Source organism: Suricata suricatta, chromosome 7, assembly GCF_006229205.1.
Source record: "Suricata suricatta isolate VVHF042 chromosome 7, meerkat_22Aug2017_6uvM2_HiC, whole genome shotgun sequence".
In the NCBI taxonomy this organism is placed as follows: domain Eukaryota; kingdom Metazoa; phylum Chordata; class Mammalia; order Carnivora; family Herpestidae; genus Suricata; species Suricata suricatta.
The window spans coordinates 73,651,854-73,667,900 of record NC_043706.1 but is presented as its reverse complement, the minus strand read 5'-3'; the positions used below and the strand labels follow the sequence as shown (position 1 = coordinate 73,667,900).

Sequence of the window (16,047 nt, the reverse complement as noted above, 5' to 3'; positions counted from 1 at the left end):
TACTCTGCTGCTACTCCTTAGCAGATCTCTTTAACAGATCTAAATGCGCTTCAGCTCTTTTTCTTCCTTAATGTATATATGTTGTGGGTGTCCTGTTCTTCCTTTTCTTTTCTCCCTGCCCCCGGACTATTTTTTGCGGGCTCTGGCCTTTCCCGTCACCTGCTGCACAATTTGTACCCTGACTTGTTAAAGGCACACGGGTGGTATAGGAGGGAATGCCACCCTGTGTTTAGTCCATGAAACTCAATTTAACAACAGGATCTAAAAAGGGAAAAGTTAGAGATCTGAAATAAAGCAGAGACTTGTCATCTAGGAGCTTGATACTGTTGATAGTTATGAACAGAGAAGACCATCACGTATCATTCTGAACAGCAACTGGATGTACTTGAAAGAGTGCTGGACTTGAGGTCCGAAGACCTGGGTGCAGGTCTTAGATCTGTCACCTTTCGCTGTATGGCTTTGAACAAGTCAGCTCTTTCTGAGATTCAGTTTCCTGTTTGCCAAATGGGAAAAAACACGTGCCTTGCCCACCAAATAAAGTTACAGGCATCAAATAAGATAATGTGCCTAAAACTCCCTTGTAAATGATAAAGTTCTGTGTAAACATCAGTTGTTTGGTGGATTAAAATGAATATAAAGGAGAAAATGATTTCCATGGTTTAAAACTGTTAATAAAATTTTATTAAAATTTGCATATGTAAACTAAAGATGGTTGGCTTTCCCCTCAAAGGGCTCATTTTCATTTTTTCCTGTGTGGTCAGTGACTTGCTGATCCTGAGTGATGATGTCAGTGTCTTCATTTACAAGCCTCCAAGCTCAGCTTCTAGGGGCCCGCAAAGATGGTCTGTACCCTCACCCAGGCAGTTCCTAAAATGCAGACTTCAATCTCACTTGAAAAAAAACAATGCAGTTCCTCACATTAATGGCAAGAGGAATTTTTGGCTACTGGTATAAAACAATGATCACTGCCAAAAAGGAAAGAAAGACTAGAGAAAAGCTTCCATGACAATGACTTCCTGCAGAAAACTTGATCCGACCTTCAACTGCTGGATAAATTACTTTCATTTTTGAGATATATCCAGAAACCACATTGATATCTTGGTCACCTAGAAAAAAATATATATTATTTTAATTACAGAATAAGTAAGTACCAATTAAGAGTAAGAAGGGGAAACCAATGTATTTCTCTAAAGTCCTTTGTAATTATAGGAGGGAAGATACTACTTTCATAAGCGAGGATAAAATGTCACAAAAGACAAGAAGAGTGGTGATTACAGGTGCAAAGAATTTGATTGCTTTTCATGTTCCAGATGTGAACTGGTGCCCACTGTTGACTACTAGGTAACTGGAGGGGATAGAGTCAGCTGTGAGATAACTCAAGAAAGGTGGTTGGCCTTTATTATTGCTTTTGAACCACTCCAAAACAAGAGCATTAGGGAACCGATTGAGAACAATTAGTTGAGACATAAAAGTTGCCTCCTTCTGCGTGCCTGGTCAGAAGTCATTTTTGCATAATTGACAGTGAGACAATGGAGACTTCATTTCCAAAAGACAGGACACCTGATAAAGAAATACTAATTGCCTATAACTACAACAAACCCATAGGGACCTGACAAAATTTTGTTTTAAAAATACCACTGAACAGATCATATATCTGATAAGCAGTTAGGTTAATACCCAAAATATATAAAGAACTTCTACAACTCAAAAGCAAAACAAAAATAACAATCTGATTTAAAAAATGGGCAAAGGATCTGAATAGACATTTTTCCAAAGAAGACCTACAGATGGCCAATAGATATATGAAGAGATACTGAACATCACTAATCATCTGGGAAATGCAAATCAAAACCACAGTGATCTCTCTTCTCTGTTTAGAATGGCTATTATCAAAAAGACTAGAAATAACAGGTGTTGGCAAGGATGTGGAAAAGGGAACCCTTGTGCACTATTTGTGGGAATGTAAATTGATGTAGTCACTATGGGAGACAGTATGGAGGGTTCTCAAAAAATAAAAAATAGAACCACTATCATCCAGCAATTCCACTTCTGAGTATTTGAAGAAAACACACTAATTCAAAAAGAAACGTGCACCCCCATGTTCACTGCAGCATTATTTATAGTAGCCAAAATAGGGAAAATACCTAAGTGTTCATGGGTGGATGGATGGATAAAGGAAATGTGATGCACACATACATAATGGAATACTATTCAGCCGTAAAAAAGAATGAAATCTTGCCTTCTGTGATAACATGGATGGACCTTGAGAGCATTGTGCTAAATGAAATCTATCAGAGAAATACAAATACCATCTCCTCTCACTCATATGTGGAATTAAACAACAGCAACGAAACCAAGCTTGCATAGAGAGAGAACAGACTGGCAATTGCCGAGGGTGGGGGGGTTGCAAAATGGGTGAAGGGGGTTAAAAATCCAGACTTCCAGTCACAAGTCAGTCCTAGGGATGTAATGTGCAGCATGATGACTAGAGTCCATGCTGTACTGCATACTTGAAAGTTGCTACAAGAGCAGATCTTAAAAGTCCCCATCACAAGAAAAAAAATGTTGACTATAATGTTAACGAGACATTGCGATGATCATTTTACAATATGTATGTATATTAAACCATGTATACCTGAAATTAGAATGTGTTATATGTCAATTATACCTCAATAAAAAAATAATGTTACTAATATTTAAAAAAAGAACACTCTGCAGTGGTTCTCTCTCATCCCTGCATTAGAATCACGGGCAGAGTCTTTTCCCCAACACAATTATATTGGAATCTCTTCAAAGTTGGGGCCAAAGTATTGGTATTTAATTTAAAATGCTCCCCAACTAAGTCTGATATGTAGCTAGGGTTGAGAACCCTCAGGGCCAAGGTCTCTGTGAGCTCCCCTCTAAAACTCAGTCTGGGCTTAATCAGTCTGCACAGCCCCCAGCCTCCGTCTCATGCGGGACTCAAGGGGACACCCCTGTAAGCCTGCGCTTCCGTCGTCTCTCATGGCGTGGACAGAAGCAGCGAGCGTCTTTCCCAGCAGGAAAGGCTGCCTCCTTTGCCCTTGCCTTGCTCTCCACCCTCCTTGAAACAAGAGCATAAAATAACAGACCCACCACAGGAAAGCTGGGGAGGAGCTCGCAGAGCTGCTTTCTGGAAATGCAGAGGAGCCGAGCACATGCTTTATAAGCACACTGGCTTCTGCCCCGAGAAGAGGAAGGCGCAGTATATTCTGTCAGTGGGCTTCATGCATGTGAAGGGTTTTGTTTTTTTTTTTTAAATGACCCCATGCTGGTGGTATCCTCCGGGCCTCTGTGGGACTCAAATCTACCATTCAATGGACTTCCACATGAAGGTGTTCTTATAATTGATTTTTAAAAGTGAGGTTGGGGTATAATGACCCTAAATGCTGCCAAAATTATTGACTAAGGTCAAGTGCGGTTGTTCCTTTCATTTGCTCCACGAACCCAATGTGCTGTGAAGGGGGAGGGAAGCATATCCCATCTACTCCTATCTGACCTTCTCATACTAAAAGCTTTAAGAAAATTTATAGGGTTTTCCAGATCCAATCTAAAGTTCTAGAGATGAGGTTTTTTCATTCAGTGCAAAACTCATTGATATTTCAGAATTTAAATCGCTGTTTATACATACTTAAAAGAGTTTTAAAACATTTTGGGCTTGGATGGGTGGCTCTGCGTGCTGAGGAGGGGCAGGCACATTCTTCAATGAAGTGCTGCTATTTTTGAACAAACAAAGCAGGAGGGAGTCAGTAACCCAGGGGCAGGAGGTTTCTGGCACTGCTGTCCTAGTGTCCTGAACAGCTCCCCTCTCTGGACTAGTTTTGTTGCTCTTGAGGACTTGCAGGGAGAGGAAGAGACACTTGTGCTTACCAGAGTCATGTCTTAATGCTTCATCTTTTATCATCTGGTATCCATCTCCACCACTGGCAAGGAAGCTTGGGAGGATAACCTTATACATCTCATCCATTCTGAGAGGCTCGTACCTGGGCACCCGACACCGGGTGCAAAGAACGTCTAATTTGACCACTCTGTCCCCAGGTTTTCGGGAAAGATCATACACCACATGAATTCCTAGAAAAGAAATAGTCTCTATGTTTTCACTGGATCCAGAAGGACCTTTCTGTTTTCTAACAAAGAGATAATGGCCAAAATCTGGAATTGGGGCACTGGGCTTGTTTTTCACTGGGTTTGAGTTTCAGTGAAATTTCAGCAAGAGTGCTGAGGTGACATTGCAGCATTTGGTTAGAATGCATTTGCATTTCTTTGTTAGGTTTATCCTTGAGTCCTGGGAGGTCTGGGAGCCATTGGGAGGAAACAGGCTCTGGCTCAGAACGGGCTGGGGTAACGGTGCAGCGAGAAACCACATCTTTTTAAAATCCTAAGTGAACTGTTTGGCAACCTGGTTCAATGGCTTTGGAAAATGAGAAATAGATAAGAGGTGCAGAACAGTTCTTCTAATTTTGAGGACTACTAAATGATAATAATTTGGGTTTAGACGACTTTCACAAAACATGTAACTACCCAGCTACCAGTTACCCATGTAACTGTGATGGAGCATTCAAAACCCTGCTGTCCCCCCAACTCTCTTCTGGAAAAATGCAGAATTATCTGGGTTACCCCACAGGCAGCAGGCCAGGGCTCCACCACCATCTGCAGCTCCCCCTCAACCCAAGAGCTGGGGGTTCTGTAGAAGGAGGACAAAGTAATCACACCATCAAGTGAGGCCCATCATCTACAGTATAAAAAATGGAAGGGGGGGGCAAAATATGGTGTCAAAGTTATTAATGATTAATTCTTTGGACTGTGGAAATCATTACTGACAAAAATGTTTGAGAAGTCCTTGCAATTTGGGAAGCATTTCTTTTCATTCAGTTTTTACTGTGATCCATCCGATGAGCAGGGCAGATTTTCTCAGAACATTCAGAGAAGTTGAAGACCTGTCCCAGGTCACAGTGGAACTAGGGGTCCCGATGTGTCTATGTAGTTGGCTGCCGCTCCCAGAAATCATCCTTGCTAATCCTGATTGGACACTGAGTTCCTTTGAACCTCAGCATGATACCAGGCAATTATGAATAGAACAGAGTAAGATGGTTTTGGTTTGGTTTTCTAACAAAGAATACTAAGTGTTTAAACAACTAAGATTTTAATAAAAACTAGACCTCAAGGCAGCTGACCTGCTTAGAATCTGGAGGGCCAGCTCCTATAGTGGGTCCATCTGACATCCAAAGCAGGCATAGCAAATACTGCTCATTGCCAGGGCACTGAGGCTTTGACCTTGACCTTATCTCAGTTGGTCTGGGAGCCCACGACCACTGAGAGACTATGCACTTGTGTTGGGTGGGGGGAAAACCTAAACAAATCTTCAATGGAGGTCCTGGTGAGTGGGGACCTAAGCCAACCAGCATGAAAAATCCACCTTACTTCAAAAGGTGACTTACCGCCCACCTGCAGGAATTCTCCAGTAGACTGGCCATAGCGATACACACTGTGCTCAAAGGCCTTCTTCAAGGTGGAGCCTTTTAATTGGACCAGGTCAAAAGTTCCTCCAAAGGGCAACACAGCAGCCAGGTTCTCCCAGGTAATTGTGCCTGAGGGTAGTTGTAGATGACGCAAGAAGGAAAACAGCTTGAGAATAAGCTTACCCCAAGGTGAGCTTCCTTTAGGGTTGGTGGAGACGAGGGCAATAAGAGGCTATGGGAAGGCTATTGGGACAGCATCAGCTGTGTGAGTGCTTCCTGACACTCAGGGAGGGGGTGGATTCAAGAGGCCTCTGGCCGTGCTCTCTACCACTGGGCAAGATGGCAGGCTCTCATAAATGGCTGTGGCTCCAAAGTCACCAGTGCGCTACCCTGGATCTCTGACTTACGGCCGGATCTGCAGTGGGTGTTAAGCATTGCTCAGTTCCTCCAGACAGGCAGTGTGTCCCTGCTACCTGTCCCTGTTTGACCATGCGATGAGCTTGAGGCTTTACACTGAGACTGCCTGGTCTGACAGCATATCAGGGAAGACTGCAAGAGTGTCTTGAATATCTGACTAGTTGGTTTGTTTTACCATCCAAGATCCAGAATGTCTGTAAATGCACTAAAAGAATTTAATCCAGCAGGGTGTTTTTTTCCAGCACAGACCATGGGCAATCTGTCTCTTTCTCTTTCCAGGTATCAAGGAGGAGGCTGTTGGTAATCAGCAATAATTAGTATTTGTGTGTCAGAAGTTTAGATCAAGATTGGGTTCCGTTTACCCTAGCTCTCCACTCTGTGTGTGAACACACATGAGAAGACACAGGCATGTGTGTGCCCTTCTGCTTAGGCACTGGCTTGAGGAGCAGTTAACTGAAAGTGAAGAGACGGACACTGTGGTACATGGATGATAAGAAAGATGAGATGAGGCTGTCCAGGGGCACGGTCAGAGAGAGACACCGAGATGACACCCCAAGCCTGGGAAGCATACCGTTATTCCGCTCGTCAATGGGTGACCGGATGCCACCTCCATTTAGAATGCACATGGACACATGGTTCCAGAACATCTCATCAGAGTGTCTAATGTTGTTGTTAATCTGAAATGGTAGCATGAATTTACATTAGTTATTCTAGACCTTCTTCCTTAGGATCAGTTTTAGAAATTTGGTTAGCTCTACCATGGAAATAAAGTTGCTTCTTCCCAGCTCCTGTGTTCCCATAGTATAATCAGTCAGAACTAGTTTAATGTTCTGAGAAGCAAAAATAAGAAATAGTGGCCAGTCCCATGTCAGGCTCTTAGAAGCAAGCCCTGAGCCCCCATACCTAAGACCTTCTACTCTCAAGCCAGTGGACGTTAGCAGAACTGGCCATTGTGTCAGGCCAGGGTCTCCATGCAGACTGGGCTGCCACGCCTCTCTTCTCGCACCTCTTCCAGGCCCCACAGCTGCTCCTGAAGGCGCGACCTGAAAACTTTTCCACTCCAGACCTCAGGCCAACAAGATAGATCCCTGGCCTCCATGTCAAATTCCCAAGTTGGCAATTTTGGAGGCACAAAGATGGCCTCCTGAAATGGGAAATCCGTTTCCTTCTTTTCTTTTACAAACTATGTGTTTAGTTACAAGAAATAAAACGAATATATTCTCATTTGAAAAAAAATAGTGCAAAAGCAAAAGTTTTCTTAACACTTGCCTCTGCCTCTTAAAAGAGAGGTAAGCACTGCTAACAGCTTGTTCCTTCCAGACCTTTCTCTAAACTTTCCCATACTGGATACTCTTTAGCTACTTCCCCCCCCCCATAGTATTATTCTTTAATATTATGATTTTTAAAATATAATTTATGGTCAAATTGGCTAACACACAGTATTTAAAGTGTCCTCTTGGTTTTGGGGGTAGATTCCCCATGGTTCATCGCTTACATATAATACCCAGTGCTCATCTCAACAAGTGACCTCCTCAATGCCCATCACTCACTTCCCCCTCTCCTCCACCTCCCATCAACCCTGACTGTTCTCTGTATTTGAGTCTCTTATGGTGTGCCTTCCTCCCTCCATGTTTGTAACTTTTTTTTCCCCTTTCCCTTCCTCCATGGTCTTCTGTTAAGTTTCTCAAGATCCACATATGAGTGAAAACATATAGTATATGTCTTTCTCTGACTGACTTATTTCACTCAGCAAAATACTTCAGTTCCATCCATGTTGCTGCAAATGGCATAATTTCAGTCTTTCTCATTGCCAAACGTATTCCATTGTATATATAAACCACATCTTCTTTATCCATTTGTCAGTTGATGGACATTTAGGCTCTTTCCATAATTTGGCTGTTGCTGAAAGTGTCACTATAAACATTGGGGTACATGTGCACCTATAAATCAGCACTCCTGGATCCTCTGGATAAATTCCTAGCAGTGCTATTGCTGGGTCATAGGGAAGTCTTATTTTTAATTTTTTTAAGAGCCTCCACACTGTTTTCCAGAGCAGCTGCACCAGTTTCCCACCAACAGTACAAGAGGGTTCCCTTTTCTCCACATCCTCACCAGCATCTGTTGTTTCCTGAGTTAATTTTAGCCACTCTGACCAGTGTGAGGTGGTATCTCAGTGTGGTTTTGATTTGTACTTCCCTGATAATGAGTGACATTGAACATCTTTTCATGTGTCTGTTGGCCATCTGGATGTCTTCTTTGGAAAAGTGTCTATTCATGTCTTCTGCCCATTTCTTCACTGGATTATTTGTTTTTCAGGTGTGGAGTTTGGTAAGTTCTTTATAGATTTTGATACTAGCCCTTTATCCAATATGTTATTTACAAATATCTTTTCCCATTCCGTCAGTTGCCTTTTAGTTTTGTTGATTATTTCCTTTGCCATGCAGGAGCTTTTTATCTTAATGAGGTCCTAATAGTTCATTTTTGCTTTTAATTCCCTTGCTTTTGGAGACGTGTCAAGCAAGAAACTACTGTGGCTAAGGTCAAAAAGGTTGTTGCCTGCTTTGTCCACTAGGATTTTGATGGTTTCCTGTCTCACATTTAGGTCTTTCATCCATTTTGAGTTTGTTTTTATGTATGGTGTAAGAAAGTGGTCTAGTTTCATTCTTCTGCATGTTGCTGTCCAGCTCTCCCAGCACCATCTGCTAATGTGGCAGTCTTTTTTCCACTGGATACTCTTTCCTGCTTTGTCAAAGATTAGTTTTCCATACACTTGTGGGTCCAATTCTGGGTTCTCTATTCTATTCCATTGGTGTATGTGTCTGTTTTTGTGTCAATACCATCCTGTCTTGATGATGACAGCTTTGTAGTAGAGGCTGAAGTCTGGGATCGTGATGCCTCCCGTTTTGGTTTTCTTTTCCAATATTATTTTGGCTATTCGGGGTCTTTTGTGGCTCCATACAAATTTTAGGATAGTTTGTTCTAGCTTTGAGAAGAATGCTGGTGCAATTTTGATGGGGATTGCATTGAATGTGTAGATTGCTTTGGGTAGTATTGACATTTTAACAATATTTATTATTCCAATCCATAAGCATGGAATGTTTTTCTATTTCTTTGTGTCTTTTCAATTTCCTTCATAAGCTTTCAATATATAGATCTTCTATATCTTTGGTTAGGTTTATTTGTAGGTATTTTATGGTTCTTGGTGCAATTGTGTATGGGATCAGTTTCTTTATTTCTCTTTCTGTTTCATTATTGGTGTATAGAAATGCAAGCGATTTCTGTACATCGATTTTGTACCCTATGACTTTGCTGAATTCATGTATCAGTCCCAGCAGTCTTCTGGATTTTCCATGTAGACATGTCACCTGCAAAAAGTGTCTAGTCGCATCTTTTGTGTGACTGCATAATGCTGAAGAGCCAGCACTGGTCTGACCTTGGTGTGAACATTGTCATTTACTTGGCAGTCAGTGACTGAGAGTGGGTGCGTCAGGCTCTGGGCTCCAGGTATCAGGCACCGGGCCTAGCACAGACAAAAATTAGCCTCCTGGGTGCGGGCTTTCATGGCAGTGCTGAGTCTGGCCTGGGGACCCTGGTTCAGCACAGGCCCTGAGGTGCTGCCAACGGCCAGTCTGCCTGCTGACAGGTACACAGTGGGGTGTCTTCTTGGGTGATCTGTTTAGCCACAGGACTTACTTTAACTGCATGTCATCATTCCTGCTTGTGAAGGCTTTCAGTCACACAAGGCCTTGTTCTCTGGATCCAAGAGGGCAGATCGGTGAGACACTCCAGCCAATTTAGGCCTAAACAGCGTGTTTTATCGACTGTATCTACATTTTCAGAGCAGTAAAGTTTCATGTATTCAGATCATCTAACAAAAGGAAAGCAACATCCAAAATTCAGGCATCCAAGGTGAATACCTATCAATAAAGCTTTCAGTTCATGTAAAGCAATAAAGTGATTGTCAACTGGTCTAGTTCAGGCCCCTTTCCAAGGTGCTCATATGAATCCACCCCACGCTTTTCTTTGAGCATCAATTTTTAAAGACCCTCATTTTGTAACAGGCTGTCCCTCCTTGCGCCCTTCTTCCCTGCCCTGTCCCCTCAGGCACAGGCCCTGCACCCCTGGGGACCACTCACCATGGCATCACAAATCAGGTTGCCCATGTTGCATTCAGTAAAGCGGCATGACTGAGTGGAGCCATCCAGATAGACAATTGTTTTCCCTAATTCCTGAGTAGAATAATTATCTAATTTTATCCTCCATTGGTTAATGTCTGCTTTTATGTTTGGATCTAGAAAAAAGCAAAACAAAAGAAAACAGAAAACAAAAAACATCAGCTCGCTGGTAAGGCAGATCTCACCCTGGCCTAAATTTTGGAGAAGGAATCAAAGATCATTTAACTTACTTGTTGTGACTCTACATTTCTTTACCATATTTGTCTACATTTTAGTTTTGATTGTAAAATTTCCTCAGAAAAATTCTGTTCCTTGGTAATAAGACTAGGAATGGATCTGAATTTAAAGATGCACTGAGTATCCTAACATTAACACCTGAATGAGCACCTGTGGACCCATCTGGGATAGTATTAGTGATGGGGGTGCAGGGAAGAGTGGGGGTGATGAAAGGTCCCCAGGGCAGGTCTACAGGGCCTTCTGAGGTCCCGCTGTGTGGTCCTGGCCTCTGGCTCTGGTTATTGAGAGGGTCTGTGTTGTGGCCCCAGGCTCTGCAGGGCACCCCACTGCCCATCTCTCCCTGGTCCAATCATGGTGAGCAGTGAAAGGCAGGTGAGAGAGGACAGGAGCTGAGTGGCTTTCCTACAGCTGGACAAAGCTTGAAAAGACACAAGAAGCAGTGACATCGTGTCTGATGCTGAGAGGAACTGGGGAAGCAAACGGGATTTGGGGCATTTGAGTGTTTTTTCAATCTTCTTATCCATGAAGAGGGCAAACTTAATTCAATTCTTTAAAGGTATTACAGTCTTGCCCTGAAACATTAACAACAAGAACAAAGTCCAGCCATCATTCACCCACCTTCTGCAATGCTGCTGTTGAGAAGAATGGGATTTCCATGCGAAGCGAGGACATTTCCTTTTTCATCAAACTCAACCTTCAAATAGCCTAAGTATTTGCCAAATGCATAGGCCTGGACCACAGGAACCTTCCGCCCATCATCGGACGTGACTATGAATGGGTACTTCCCAGCCGGCACCTCTTTGGAAGGTGGAGTGCCTAAAATAGAAGAGCCAAAGCTGAGCGAGTCAGTCCTTGTATACAGCGGGCTGCAGGCCAGTGGGCCACTGGCCAGATGACAGGGAATTCTGAATTGATGATGTGCTAGCTGCTGCCCTACAGAGCTGGTCTTTCAGAGCCACGCTCGGGCATCTGCCCCGGTTTCTGAAGGCCCGTTTAGCACATGAATCCTTCCATTTTCAACTCAGCAAGTGTTTGGTAAGCTCTTCCCATGTCCATGGCCCCATGCCTGGTGCAGTGGGGGACACAAAATGCGGTGCTGCCAAGATGATCCTACCTCTACCCTGACCCAGCCTCAGTTCTCAAAAGCCAGCTAGACCAGCCAGGCCACTTCACTTCCCTGTATTTCAGTTTCCTCACCTGTAAAATGGGAGAAATAATGATGCTTATTTCATAGGGCTGTCTAACCTTCCTAGCACACAGATAATAAATGTGTATTTTTTTCCCTTACGAGGTGATGGCAATCTCTAGAAACCCTGGACAATACTCTAGAGCTTAGGATCCTTAGTGGAACATGGGCAGAAATGACAGAGCCTGTCCTCAGGTTTTGCTGCTAAAATCTGAGTTCCTTTCAGAAGGTCACATTCACCCTGGCAGTCAAACAAGCACACACACAACTCACCCAGCCAAACCTCAGACGGGTCTGGTTCTGCTGACTTCTGTCTCAAAGGGGTCCCTGGGACAGCCTGGGAGCCAACCCATCACCCAGCAGAGGCTGAGCAGCTCCCCCCACCACTGCCTCCTGGACAGATACCCTTGACCCATCACTGTTTCTACTCACTCTTCAAACACCCTGACTGGTCCCTCCTACTAGAGGTTTACAGAGGGCCCAGGAAACTTCCGCATGTTGGTTACTCATATGGACAAGTTAGGAGAGCTGGCCGAGAGCCAGGCCCTAAGCATTCCATGAGGCAGTTTCCCTTGCCATCTCCACTTTACAGATGAGAACGTTGATTGTCTTAGGCAATGTGCCCAAGGTGATGTCACAATGGTGCGTGTGTTATGCACAGTGTGGCTGGTATGTGAGGGAGAGCAGACTGAAAGCGGGCTGTGAGGCTGGAGGTTCTGTTCTCTCCACTGGCCCACACAGCCTACGCCTGCTCGTCTCACTAAACCCGGTGTTGCACCTTTGCACCCCAAGCTGTCTCTGGGCTTCTCCTCTCGCCCAAGACAAGCTGGGGCGGATGTTACGAAAGCCCCACTGCTTCTCTGCTCCTATGAAGCAGCCCCCATTCCAGCTCAATACCAGAGAGCAGGAGTGCAGCAAATACTGGCACCTCAGAAGTAGGAAACAGCTGTTGCCCACCTTAAGTTCCCATTTCCTTGCTCCCTCTGGAAAAAAAGAAGAAAAAAGACAAAAGCTTTGGAACTCTACTCTTACAGAAGCACCTGACTAGAGGCCCCTTGCAGGGCTTGCCCCATCTCCATCTGTGTTGTCCAGCCTGATGGGTGACTGGCAGGGGTTGGCTCTAACAGGTATAGATGATCTCACGCATTGCAGAGTAGCAGGGAAGGCGAACACTGGCATCATCCTCATTCTACTCTGTGCTGGTTCCTATCTGGGCAAGCCCGAGCCTGGACCGGGGCGGGTGTGGTAGCCCCGTCTCATCTCCTCACCTGGGGAAAGTTAAGGACAGTAGTTTCTCCTCTGAGCCCAGAGATGCAGGTGCGATTGGGAGGTGCAGTTCCCAACATGTCCACGAGATGGCGGAGAATGCCTCGTCCAAGAGGAAAAAGCACTGTCCGTTTCAGAAAGGACTTTGACAGTTTCCTGGAAACCCCAGAGAAGGGCAAGCCATTTTTTTTTTTCTTTAGCCCTTCTTATTCTGCCTCACAAAGACATAATCAAACAAAATGAGTGTATCGGAGTTTCGAGGCGGATCCGGTCGAATGCCTCATCAAATCAGCATACACTCTCCAAATAGGAGCTTCTAACCCCAGCTCCAGTCTGACAGGGGACATTCTCTGGTTCTGAAAGGCCTTGATGTTCCTTTTGTTAGAACATAAGATGTGTGTCTTCTGCTTCTTAACGGAACTTAATCAGGAACAAGGAGGATCCTTGCAGTGGCTGAGGAAATAGCTGATCCAGTTTGGCTAGTCTCTGTCTCCTCCACAGCCGAGTGCTCTCTGCTTCCCTAACTTACCAACCCTAGAAAACCACTGGCAGAGAAAGCCATCCAGGGCTTAACATTATCCATACTATTCTATTCAGCCAAAGATGCTCATGCTCAAAATATTATTTCCACACGGAGCCACAGATCTGTCTTTAGAAACCCAATTTGTCATCTTGGCAGGAGAGAAATTCTTCACCAGAACTCCATTCTAGCCATCTAGCAAGTAAATAATCTGGGAACCAAACATGGGCAAGCCAAGGAATTGTGAGCTGACATTTAGAGTTAGTAGGTGGGGTTTTTCCTAACTGTGAGAATGTCTAACGGGACCCACCGGGGCTCTGTCCTGGGGGCCTTGGCCACAGCGCTCCCCAGGAATGTGACAGTTCCAAGTACAGACCTGGACAACTGCCCTGCCAGTAGGCAGAAGGGGCCAAGATGGTGGATCATGTGGCAGAGGTGCTAGGGAGCAGGCCATAGTTTTCAGTTGGCTAAATTATTATAGAATGTTTCAAAGCAGTCCTTGCTACAATTTTATTGTGTACAGGGACTGGTGTAAGAACTTCCATGCTTCCTGTGTGGTACAAATATACAACACGATATTAGCCATAAAAAAAGGATGGGATTCTGCCATTTGCAATAACATGGATGGATCTAGAGGGTATTGTGCTAAGTGAAATAAGCTGGACTGAGAAATACCACATGATTTCACTCATACGTGGAATCTAAAAAACAAAACAAATTAACAAACAAGCAGAATCAGACCTATAAATATAGAGAAAGAACTGATGGTTGCCAGTGGGGAGGAGGGTGGGGGTTGGTCAAAACAGGTGAAGGGGAGTGGGAGATACAGGCTTCTGGTTATGACATGGATAAGTCACAGGAATAAAGGGCACAGCATAAGGAACATAATCAATCACATCATAATAGCCTCGTAAGGTGACAGAGGGTACCTACAAGTTGTGGTGAGCACAGCATAATGTATAGAGATGCTGAATCACTACGCTGTGTACTGAAATTAACATAATATTACATGTTAAGTAGACTAAAAAAAAATAGAACTTCCATACTTTTGATGAAAGGACTGGATAAAAGTAATTAGTAATTAGCATATTTCACATCATTGCTTCTAAGGGACTTGAGTCTCTTTTCTAACTTACTTGGAAGTGCTCGGTCTGTCTACTTCTCTACATTTCCTCAGGCAAGCCACACTCCTGGTCGGCATTATCTTGTGCCTGGGTTATTCCAAGGGCCTCCTAACTGGTCTATATGCCTCTTTGCCTCTTTCTAATCCAATCTCCACACAGCAGCCTGAGTGAGTGTTCTAAAACAGAAATATGATCATGTGCTCCCTGGTTTAACGTATCTCCTACCGTCGTAGGTAAAACAGGACAATTTTTGACAAGAATATCATAACCTACATGACGTGGCCCTTTCCTGCCTTGCCAGCTTCATCTAGACCCTCCGTCCTGCACGTCAGCGATCTTAGCTTCTCTCACTCCCAGGCCACGCCTGCCTCCAGAGGGGGTCGATGGAGGGCCACCTGGAGCCAAAGACCTATGTGTGCATTTGTGACATCATTTTGCTTCAATTTAGTCTTCTATAAAATGGAGAAAATAACAATACCAGTCTCCAGGCTTGCTGGGTGGATTACAGAAGTTAATGCAGCCAGGGAAACCGACGCAGGTCATGCTCAATAAAGATGAGTGATCATTATTTACCGACTTAGCTCCTGGATGTCTTTCTGATCTCAGCCCAAACATCAGCTTTTCAAGACAGCACCATGTGATGATACCCCAGCGCTGGTCAGGTCTTCCTATTTGTGCTCTCACAGCATCTGGAACTTCTCCCTTAGGTAGCACGCTTTGTAATTATATATGATAGGATTGATTTGTTTGCATACTTAAAAAGAATCTGATCAGGGTCGATATCCCTTATCAGACAAGTTCCAGGAGAGCAGGAGCTGCTGTGTTTCCTGGGTGTGCCCCGCACTCAATGTTTGCTAAATCACTAAGTTTACGTAGGTCAGCCAACACTTTCCCATGGATCAGACAAGACTTCTCTGCTTTCCCTGTAGTGACCTCCATATGCCGAGGGGGCAGGGTCTGAGTGCCCACCCCTTCTTCCAACTCCCCTCAATTCAATTTTCTCAACTAATGAGCTGAGTGGAGCTTGTAAAACAGAACCAGGGTAGGAAGTCAGGAAAATAGGTTTTGGTGCTGGCTCACTTTCAATGTGGTTTCATGACCTTGAGAGACAGACATTCAACTTAAACTGGGGGCCTAAATTTATCTCCTAAATTTGTAAAACAAGAGATTTGACTAGTGGGTTAAACCAAAAGTGGTTTAATTTTTTTTCTTTTTTTAAGCAATGATATCTTCCGCATGCAGGAAATCGTGAGGCAACACGAGCCACAAAGGAGACTGCTCCTAGTGCATGCTGAGGCGTGCTGGGTGAGTCCAGCTTCAGGCTCCCGGCCATGGGTGCTCTTCAGGGCACACACAGTTTGGTGCTCAGCCAGTCAGGTTTGCTGCTCCGTTGCCTGCCTCTGGTATAGCTACACCAAGCAGCTTCAAGCATCTAAGACCAAGGGCTCTCTCCTGTTTTCCCAGCCAAGAGGTCTCTGGCAACCAGAGGGGTCAGTCACAGTGTCCTCAGCTACCTCTGTCTCTGTATCCAACCTTAACACCATGACACACTAGCTGTCATGTTTCCTTAAGGGAACTCGGTGGGCCACGTAACATTCTCCACATCTGGATGGTGCCCTCTGTTTTGCACATGCTTTGATTTACT

General features: G+C 44.3%; 1 protein-coding gene across 2 annotated transcripts in view; it reads right to left on the bottom strand.

Moving 5' to 3' along the window:
• Window positions 1-655: 655 nt before the first annotated feature.
• The window catches only part of NT5E (5'-nucleotidase ecto), a 41,079-nt gene continuing 25,687 nt past the window's right edge, over window positions 656-16,047 (bottom strand). For both annotated transcript variants that reach the window (XM_029944834.1, XM_029944835.1), the window contains exons 4-9: window positions 10,925-11,122; window positions 10,031-10,185; window positions 6,466-6,571; window positions 5,457-5,606; window positions 3,889-4,089; window positions 656-1,106 (exon numbers count right to left, since the gene is read on the bottom strand). In XM_029944834.1, coding sequence (XP_029800694.1) covers window positions 943-1,106; window positions 3,889-4,089; window positions 5,457-5,606; window positions 6,466-6,571; window positions 10,031-10,185; window positions 10,925-11,122 — 974 coding nt within the window. In that variant the 3' untranslated portion in view covers window positions 656-942. The remainder of the gene's footprint in view (window positions 1,107-3,888; window positions 4,090-5,456; window positions 5,607-6,465; window positions 6,572-10,030; window positions 10,186-10,924; window positions 11,123-16,047) is intronic.